The 9,896-nt window shown below is 58.2% G+C and overlaps 1 protein-coding gene across 2 annotated transcripts; it reads right to left on the bottom strand.

Annotated features, from left to right (window-relative positions):
* Positions 1 to 232: 232 nt before the first annotated feature.
* Positions 233 to 6,865, bottom strand: LOC115641614 (leukocyte immunoglobulin-like receptor subfamily A member 6). Of its 2 annotated transcripts, none has more exons than XM_030544927.1 (7): positions 6,769 to 6,865; positions 6,514 to 6,549; positions 5,949 to 6,224; positions 4,952 to 5,242; positions 3,830 to 3,895; positions 2,267 to 2,375; positions 233 to 994 (listed from the first exon to the last, which is right to left on the bottom strand). In XM_030544927.1, exons 1-7 carry the CDS (start codon positions 6,797 to 6,799, stop codon positions 949 to 951), a joined length of 855 nt encoding a protein of 284 aa, XP_030400787.1. In that variant the 5' UTR covers positions 6,800 to 6,865; the 3' UTR covers positions 233 to 948. The 2 variants fall into 2 exon arrangements, with proteins under 2 accessions (XP_030400787.1, XP_030400788.1); XM_030544928.1 differs by having other exon boundaries at positions 5,949 to 6,104.
* Positions 6,866 to 9,896: the final 3,031 nt, after the last annotated feature.

The following is a 9,896-nucleotide window of genomic DNA, read 5'->3' as shown; positions in this document are numbered from 1 at the left end:
AGCAAAGATCTTTCCAGCAAGCTGGCAGAAAATATAACAGAAGCGAAGTGACATCATCCCTCAGCTTCTCTTCCCCACAACTGGAGGAACATCTGGAAGACAAAGACTTGGAACTGGGGAAAGGTGGTCCCAGGCTAGTCCAGTCTGTGTACTGAGGTTCTGTAACCGGCTTGTACCATCTGTCAAGGGGTGATGCTGCCTGATTCAAATCCTGTTTTGTTCGTAGAACTCAGACTGCAGATATATTTTTATTTCTTAAGTATCCAACACCGATCTCTGTGCTCACAATTTATAATCCCTTAAAATCTCTCCTTTGGGAGTTAATAAATTAGTTTTATATTTGACCTAAAACAGTGTGTTTTGGTTGATGTGCTTGGGAAATCTTAGCCTAGTACCTTTCTCTGGTACTGCCAGAGGGCCCAGAAATGCACTAAATGTCAGTGAGGGGCCAACACTCCCCTTACGTTAGCGAATGGAGAGACGGGAAGTGGGGGAGAGACAGGACCGAAACGGGGGTGAAATCGGGCTTCTGGGGATCGTGTCGGGCGCTGGACGTGGGTTAATGACAAGTGGCTGCATGGCGACCCCGACCCCAGCTGCTCAGGCTCTAGATGGTGACAATCTGGGCTGGGCCGACCTCACATTGGGTCTGTTCCCCTTAGGCAGGGCAGGTGGGATGGTGCCATGCACCCGACTGCAGCATCCGATGGAAAGCCAGGAGCGTGAGCTTGGAGAGGAGGAAACACACAGCAGGGAGGAAAACAGCACAACCAGGGAAGGGGAAAGGATCTCCAGAGCCTTTGGGACACTGCTAATCAGCTATCCGCGCTGAGGGCTGGGGACTGCAGGGCATGGCAACAGGACGACTTCCAGCTCGCAGAGGGGAAAACAAAGGTCCTTAAACAAGAGCCAGGCCACCCGGCTCCAACCTCGCAGGGAGAAAGTCCTTTAGACGCGTCGAGCGGGCTGCAGTGTTGAGGGGTCCGGGGATGAGCTGGGGGAAGATGATGAGACAAGCTGAGCCCGGATGCAAGGTGGGACGGGAGAGGAGAGAGAGATATGAGTCTCATGGTGCAGGGCCGCCCGGGGGGGGGTGCAAGTGGGGCAATTTGCCCCAGGCCCCGCAAGGGCCCCCACGAGAGTTTTTTGGGGCCCCTGGAGCAGGGTCCTTCACTCACTCCAGGGGCCCCGGAAAACTCTTGCGGGGTCCGGGACCCCGGAGATTCTTTCATTCTGGGTCTTTGGCGGCAATTTGGCAATGGGGAGTAGTTCTGCTCTGGGACCCGCTGCTGAAGTGCCCCGAAGACCCGTGGTGGGGGTCCTTCCGCCCTGGGACCCGCCGCTGAAATGCCGGGTCTTCGGCGGCAATTCAGTGGCAAAGGACCCCCGCCGCCGAAGACCCCAGGCCCCCTGAATCCTCTGGGAGGCCCTGCCATGGTGGGGTTTTTACCAATGTCTCTTTTTAACAAACCCATCAAGGGGGAACGTGGGTGGCCTAGTCCCGCCCCCTCATTATTTTGCCTCCCAGTTAGTCCCAAAGTCCCTCCCACCAATTTGGGGCTATTAACTCCTGGTTCCACCTTCTGTTTTCCCCCAGCGCGATGTCGGCAGTCCTGGGACTGTAGCCAGCAGGGTTTTTGGGTCAGACCAACCCAGCTGGTTCTCTTGGCGGGTTACAACGTTCAGCATCATCCCCAATTTCCCCTGGTTCTCAGGGCTTTGGCACAGCTAGGGAACTTGCCAATGGGTTTTACGTGTGAGCTCACAGCCGGGCCGCTTCGCAGACTCAGCAGCCACAATAATGCAAACAACCCCCAGGCAGCTCAGGCTGGGGGGTCGAGCCAATGCCTTCTCCGGCGTGGCTGTGTCAGAGCACGTCCTGGAGGCTATGGGTATGGAGGTGCTGCCCACAAGCCATTGCCTCTAGGGTGCCCCATGTCCCCATGGCTCCAGCCGCCTTGTAGGCCCCGGAGATCTCCCCGAGGGCACTCTGTGGCACAGGCTCCCCATCCCACTGCCATTAGCCATCTCCGCCACCCCCACATGAAGGCCCTGGCACTGCTCCTCCCCCAGCCCCACACAGAGCCGGGTCCATCCAAATCCCTGGGGGCCACTCAGCAGGGCCGGCTCAGCACTGGTCCTTCTGGCTCTGTCCTGACAATGCGGCATCACATTGCTCGGGGTGATGGTGACACCACTGCCCTTGCCCCATGCTGGGGCAGCCAGGCTGGAGTGGGGGGAATCATATGTGTGGGGGTCACCTCACCTAGCATCTGCCCCATCTCCATCCTGGGGCAGCTCAGCCACGATCAGTGCCAGAGCCAGCAGGACTCCGCTCGCCAGGGCCAGACGGACGATGTTGCCCTGAGTATAATCTGGGGGTGACAAAGGCGGAGGGGTCATCAGCAGCTGATCTCAGGGGGTGGGGCCAGGGGTCACTATTCAGTCAGATGACCAGAGGTCCCCCACCCCCTTTCTGCTCCCCACAGCAGAAAACCACCACAGCCCCATATGCCCATCCACTCCCTCTATCTAATCTATTTGCACCCACCCCGCTCTCTCCTGGGGCACCATAACAGGGGGGGTGGGACGGGGCAGAGAGGAGCTAGTGGAAGGGGGTCTTGGTGGGAGGCAGTGACACAGAAAGGGGTCTCTGGGGAAGAGATGATGGGGGAGCAGGATTTTAGGGAAACGGGAGACATGAGGGCTGGGCCTTAGGACCGGTGCGACGCTGGAGGGTGGGGCCATGGTTCAGGGACTTGTGCCCTCCCCACCTCGACACACACACTTTTGGGTCACTTCTGCTGCTCCTGCCTGTGTCTATCCATCTATCTCCCCATCCCACACACAGACACCCCTCTATATCCACCCATCCACAGCGACTGGAGACTGCTCTAGGTGGACCTGGCTCTGACCCAGGCTGACCGGTCCCAGGCTCCTCCAGTGTCTATCTGTCTGTCTAAGGCATTTCCAGCCTTCCTCCCCCCTCCATCCCCAGTACCATGGCACTAGCCAGGCCTGGCCATACCAGCTCTGGCCAATGGGACCATCAACCTGGTATCCCGCCTCCCATGTTGGCCGCCCCTGGCTGCTTTGCAGGGAGCTCCAGGGTACCTCCCATGACCACTGACAGCCCCAGCTGCCCCCAGATAGGGTCACCAACTGTATAATCACCAAAACGGAAACACCCTTGTGCTGGGAGATCATTGGGAGAACCACGCCCCTGTGAAGCAATCAGCCGTGGTAGACGTAATGGTGCTGTCATCGCAACAGCCACTGTTAGGTTCCAGAGTCAACAATGTGTCACTCTGAATGGGTGGGTTCAGGTGTGAACTGATAGGTTCCAGGGTTAATGCCCTTGCTGGGCAGCACCCCTGCAAAGGGGGAGCCCTGCTTCTGAACCATTGCCCCAGCCTGTCTGCAGTCGCAGCCAGACAGACCGGATACATGGGACCATGATCCCCGGCTCTTCGTCGCCATTCTCCCAGGGGGACACACACTGAGCTGTGACCCACATGTGTGGCTTTGTGGTGCCAGGGGGCAGCATAGCATCCCAGTCTGTGGGGTCTAAGGGGTGGGGCTGTGCATTGAGAGGAAGCTTTTCCAGACCTTGCCCCCACCAAGCCAATCTGGCAGCTGTCCAGTGACCACCCCCCAGCACATGAAATGAGCCAGAGGGGTTTCAGCGCAGATGGGACATTTGCTATGGGGATCTGCCCCTGTCCCACACAGCTAGCACTTTGTGGCTTCCCACAGTGGTGGCTCCTTGGGCAGCACAAACCCATTTCTAGGGGTGCTGATGGCGATTTCCTGCCCCTAGTCCTGGTACCTGGCCTCACGCTGACTGGGCAGGTGGGAGCCGGCGCCGTCCCTGGCTGAGTTGGGTCAGGTCCCCCTGTGGGAATAGAAACAGCGACTGTCAGGAGCAGAGGCAGGGGTGCTGAGAAAGCTGGAGCCTTAGTGTCTGCGGTTAGTTATATGGGGAAACTCTCCTCCCGCCAACTGGCAATGGGGGCTTTTCCCTGGGCTGAGGGAGAGGACGGGACCCAGGGATTCAGGCTGGTGCCTGATGTATTACTGGCAAATGAAACCTTAAATTAGAGTGAATAAATAAAGACTCGGCACAGCACTTCTGAAAGGTTGCCTACCCCCTGGTCCAGACAATGGAGACTGCTCGACCCACCATTAGCAAAAGATCTTCCCAGTAAGCTGGAAGAAGTTATAAAGAGGGGAAGTGACAACATCCTTGGCCTCACTCCCCCCACAACTCAACACCTGGAAACACGTCTGGAGGACAAAGACTTTGATCTGGGGAGGGTGGTCCTGGCCGGAAGGCAGTTCCAGTCTGTGTACTGAAGATCTGTGATCTCTGTGTACTAGCTACCAGGGGGAGATGCTGCTTGATTCAAATCCTGGTGAGTTTGTAGAACTCAGATTGTTCGTTTATTTTTGTTTCTTAAGTAACTGACTCTGATCTCTAGCTAGTTATAATCACTTCAACTCCATCTGTCTGGAGTTAATAAATCTGTTTTATATTTGACCTCAAACAGTGTGTTTCTGTTGAAGTGCCTGGGAAATCTCAGCTCAGGTTGCAAAGGCTGGTGTGTGTCCTCTCCCCATCGAGGGAGGGCCGGACTGGGTAATGAACAGACACTGCTCAGGCTTCTGACCAGTGCAGGATGGTACCAGGCTGGGGATCAGGGAGGGACTTGGCTGGCGCGTCCCTATTAATGGTCTGTGAGAGGCTGGGAGATTGTTCATGTCACTCCGGTGGGTGTGTCCCTGGCTGCGGATGGCTGGGTAAGTGCAGGACCTGCCAGAGTTTGTAGCTTGACATCAGCATCACAGTTGCGAGGGAAACCCCAGGTTGGTGGGACAGAGAGTCCAGCGGTTCCACAGACCCACCCCGGGAACCCTGTCACAGAGCAGAGATACTGAGCTGGCTCCTCACCTGCTACCATCAGCTCCACGGGGTCGCTGGGATGCGACCAGACGGGCGGGTCCGATTCGGTGCCATATTGGCAGCTGTAGCTCCCTGTGTCTCTCCAGCTCACGTTGTCGATGGTAAACTCAGCCACTCCCCCAGCAGTCTCTGCCCAGCGCCGTACGTCCGGGTTTCCAAGTTTATACATGAGGACCGTCACGTTCTGGCATCGACACTCACACCGAATGATCACAGTTCCCCCCAGGACGACTTCCCCGTGGGGGCTCAGGGAGATGGAGGGTTTAGGGTAGCTGAGCTCTGCCGTGAGAAGGAGACAGGCTGTGAGACAAACCCTTGCATAGTCACTGCACTCGTCCTCACCGCACGGTCCCAGACACGGGGCACCTGGGAGAAAAGCAGCCAGAGGATCCTCTCCAAGATCCCAGAGCTTTCTGGGAGCTATGACCAATACTGCCTGAGGACCTAAATCCAGAGGGGAGAGGGATAGCTCAGTGGTTTGAGCACTGGCCTGCTAAACCCAAGGTTGTGAATTCAATCCTTTAGGGGGCCATTTAGGGAACTGGGGTAAAAATCTGGGGATTGGCCCTGCTTTGAGCAGGGGTTGGACTAGATGACCTCCTGAGGTCCCTTCCAACCCTGATATTCTATGATTCACCCTCTGTACCTGTCTATCCACTTAACAATCCCCAACCCGAGCCAGGATGCCTGGGTTCTATCTCTGGCACTGGGAAGGGAGTGGTATTTAGTGGTTAGAGCTGGGGGGCTGGGAGTCAGAAGTGCTGGGAGCTGCACAGGCATAGTGAGGGGAAAAATCGCCAACCCTGACTCTCTAACCAGACACAAGGTGCAGGGAGGATGATTCATACAAGAGGAAATGGAGACACAGGCAAGTAAGTGACACCACAAGGATCTCTGGGGGCAGGGATTCTTCCCCAGTGTCAGTCCTGAATCTACAGCAGCTGGGAACCCCCAGCCCTCTGTCCCCAATCCCTGGGACCCTCACCTGCTACAACTATCCGCACATAATCACAGGGATCCATGGGCAGCTCTGAGCTGGAGTGAGATCTGCAGCTGTAGAACCCTCCGTCTCCACGTCTGGCACTGGGGATGGTGAATTCATCCCTGGCCCCAGCATCCAGCTCCTTGATTTGGATTCCATCTTTATAAAGAAATAACTTCCTGGCCTCACACTGACACTGACAGCGGATGGTGACAGCTGCCCCCAGGACGATCACCCCGCTGGGGCTGACAGAGATGGAGGGTCTGGGCGCAGGGAGCTCTGCATTCACACACAAACAGGAGTGAGATGGGGAGACAGAAACCCCTCCCTTTGTGTCTGTAACCTGCCCTTAGCGCCCAGCCCCAGGGACAGCCCCTGGGTAACAGACACCTCACTGCATCTACAGGGAACCTGTGAGCCAGGTTCTGATCTCAGCCCCTGGGGGTCAATCTCGACTGAGTTTTGGGGGAAGGTTCCAGGTTCAGCTGTTCTTTTCCTCTCTACCTTCTGCTGCCTCCCCCACCTCCCCCATTGTTAATACTTAGCCTTGAGCAGCACAGATACTCACTTCCAGACACCTCGCTCCACAGGGCCTGCCAGCAGCCTGGGGAGGAGACGGCTTGTTAGCAACTGGATCCTACACTCTGGCCTCAAATCCCCACCATGGGCTCATGCCCTGGTCTCAGATCCCCCCTTGGGCTCATGCCCTGGTCTCAGATCCCCCCTTGGGCACATGCCCTGGTCTCAGATCCCCCCTTGGGCACATGCCCTAGTCTCAGACCCCCCCCCTTGGGCACACGCCTTGGCTGTCTGCAATACTCACTGAGGAAGAGGATGGTGAGAGCAGATACCATGATGGGGCAGTGAGGGGCCCCTCAGCACTGCCACCAACACCCCGGTGACCAGCTCCACCGAGCCCCAAATAAGGAACTCAGCTGCTGGCTGCAGCTAGAGGAAGTTGACATGTCTTGTCTCTTCCTGCGTCCATCACACCTTGTCTTTAATCTGCAGGCGAAATCTAACGCAACCCAAGTAAGCAGCAGGCCCTGCAAAACTGAGGAAACCCGGAGACCGTCAGCCTGGCCAATCATAGTGCAGCTCACAGCTTGTTTGTGTCAGTGTGGGGAGCAGGAGCAGGTCACCCTCAATGTACCCTGCAGCCTTGGGGAAGGTGCACCGGGCTAGGAGCCAGGAGACCGCAGAGTCTAGTCTTCAATCTCCACCTGATCACAATTTCCATGCTGATTCCACCCTCCAATCCTGTCCTTTCTTACATTCTGGAATTAAACCTCACTGGTGACCAATGTAGGTAAAATTAATATGTGATCATGCAATTAAAGGATGGTGTCGTAATGCATGTGCACGAGGGGGCAGAGTTAAGGTTCAGGAAACTCTAACTGGGGCATTTCCCAGTGCTGGAGGATTTGACTCTGTAGCCTTCCCTCTCATCCTCCAAAGTTGCCCATGTGTGACATGAGCCGTGGCACCGTTTGAGGAGCAGGCGCGATAGGGAGCACCTGGGTTTGCTGCTTCTTGCCCCCTAACTGAGCAGTGAGGATAGCTTTACACTGTAACACCTGGTTCCAAGGGTCTCTTTTCAGTGTGTGAATTAAATAAACCAGGTTCAAAGGAAAACTGGAGCATGAGATATTTCATCCCATGACCCCAGCTGGGAGAGACCCAGGGACCTTCCAATGCCCTCGCAGAGACCCTGCCCCCGGGCTGGAGGAGACACTGTCAGTGGTTATGTGGCCAGGCCATAGAGATGGAGGTGACATGGGCTTTGTTTATCTGCTATTGCCTAGTGGGCAGGAGGAAGCTGGGGGTCAGGAAGGTTTGACTCTGTTCTGGGCTCTGGCAGGGGAGTGGGAACTAGTGGTTAGAGCTGGGGGTGGCGCTGAGGCCAGGACTCCTGGTGTCACCATCATGGTGTCGCCCCCCTGGTGCTTACACTCAGCACTGGGCTGGGCCAGGGCTGCATTAAAGGTGCATCAGCTGCCCGGCCGATGGGTCCCAGTGAGCCTTCTTCAATCAGCCCCCTCGTTCCAGGGCCCCGACCCCCCTGCTCACCAGCCCCCTGGGAGCCTTCACCCCCGGCCCCAGAGCAGGAGGCAGATGGGCAGCAGATTCATTGTGAAGCAGGATCATTCCCCCCACACACGGCCTGACCTCCCCACCTGACCCAACCCCCCCAACCCAGCCTGACCCCCCCAAGTCTCGCAGCTTAGCCTGTGTCACCCACACCCTTTCCTCCCCACATTGTGCCCCCTGGCCCATGTCCCTTCACAGACCACTGGCCCCTTCTCCCCCCACACCCACCAGCATCTCCGACCTGTCCCCCCTCAGCCCACCTCTAGCCATGGCTGCCATCTCCCATTGCTCCCCGAGGGCAGGGACCCCAGTTGCCCTCAGTTAACATGGGCACCCCGTCACCCCCCGCAGCCCTCACAGGGCAGCTATGCTGCCCCCTGGCTAAGATGGTCGACGCCTCAGCCTGGGGGTGGGGAACAGTCCTGCCCCCTGGACTGCCTATAGGGGCAGGGAGGGGTGGCTGTGGTTGGGGGCATTATGGGGCACTGAATGTGGGGAAGGAGGGATGTGGGGGAGGGATTGAGGGGACAGCAAAATGGGGGACCCTGAGGTTGAGGGGGCTGGAGCTGGGGGCAATGAAAGGGGAGGCTGCTGGGGATAGAAATTGGAGCCCAGAGGGAACCTGGGGGCACCGGCTCCCCTCTTGCTCCTCACTCCCCCCAAAATCCTGCCCCCCAGCTCTGACCTTCTGAGGAGGGGAGCCTGGCTGCTCTCCAACTCCATCCTGGCCCCTCTCCCCTCAGCCCTTCTCCTGAAACCCCCCAACCTATTTCCTCCAAGCTCTCAGCTCCCCGCATCCGGTTTCCCCCAAACATCCGCCATGGGGGGGCCCAGAAGCACCAGGGGCTAAATCCCTCTGCGCCCTGTTGTGTTCATGGAGACGCAATAAAGGGCCCAAGGTGTGAATATGCCCCAGCCCCTGCCCCACACTGAACAGGGTTAAACATGGGCCAGGGATGGGGTCCAGAACCCTCAGCCTCTTCAGCCCCACGGCAAACCCCCCACTGACCCCTGGGCCCGACTGCAACAGACACAACAGAGCAGGAACCAGGGGAGCCGTGGCAGGCGCCGCGTGAAACTAGGGGTTTGTTCCAGGGCCGGCTCTAATATTTTTGCCACCCCAAGTAAAAAAAAAAGAGCATCGCCCTGCCCCCATGAGCGATGCCCGACCCCTCCCCGAGCATCACTTTGCCCAAGTCCCCGCCCCCCCAGCACCATGTCGCGATACCCAAGTCCCTGCCCCCCCACACCGCGTCGCACCGCCCAAGTCCCTGCTCCCCCCCCAGCGCCGCCCAAGTCCCCGCTCCCTCAAGCGCCGCCCGAGTCCCCGCCCTGCCCAGTGCCACGTTGGACCGCCCAAGTCCCTGCTCCCCCTCCAGTGCCGCCCAAGTCCCTGCCCCCCCAGCACTGCGTTGCGCCGCCCAAGTCCCAGCTCCCCCCACAGTGCCGCCCGGCTGAACCAAAAAAAACAAAAAAAAAGCCTGAGTGCCGCCCCGTCCCAAGGTGCTGCCCCAAGCATGTGCTTGGTAGGCTGGTGCCTGGAGCCGGCCCTGGTTTGTTCCAGTCCCAGCCCTGTTCGCTGGAACGAGTCTCTAGCCAGAAAATCCCCCAGGTTTGGGTGTCTCCTCGCTGGCCCCGGAGACACTAGCGACTGTCCTGGAGGGGCAGAGGAGGCAATGGAGCTGGGCTGGAGCCAGTGTTGCCGCGGCTGCTGTTAAAGTCCAACCCCGTTTCCTCCTGGGCTGGGGGTTCAGCCCAGGGGAGGGGCATTGGCATCGGGGTCCCTCTCTCTGGCCGCTCTGCTCAGGCCGTCTCTGTGGAGCAGGGTCCAGACAGCCCGGGGGCCCAGGATATGGGAAG

This window comes from Gopherus evgoodei, unplaced genomic scaffold (genome assembly GCF_007399415.2).
Source record: "Gopherus evgoodei ecotype Sinaloan lineage unplaced genomic scaffold, rGopEvg1_v1.p scaffold_35_arrow_ctg1, whole genome shotgun sequence".
Classification (NCBI taxonomy): Eukaryota; Metazoa; Chordata; order Testudines; family Testudinidae; genus Gopherus; species Gopherus evgoodei.
Note: the sequence above shows the minus strand (reverse complement) of the source record. Positions and strands in the feature narration are given on the sequence as shown.

Bases quoted from the DNA above. Each gene is read 5' to 3' on its own strand.
- LOC115641614 (XM_030544927.1), bottom strand. From the start codon at position 6,799: ATGGTATCTGCTCTCACCATCCTCTTCCTCA. The intron at 2,376-3,829 runs GTACCAGGACTA...TGTCACCCCCAG, and splicing joins CCCAGTCAGCGTGAGGCCAG to ATTATACTCAGGGCAACATC. The intron at 995-2,266 runs GTGAGGTGACCC...ATCTTCCCCCAG, and splicing joins GGAGATGGGGCAGATGCTAG to CTCATCCCCGGACCCCTCAA.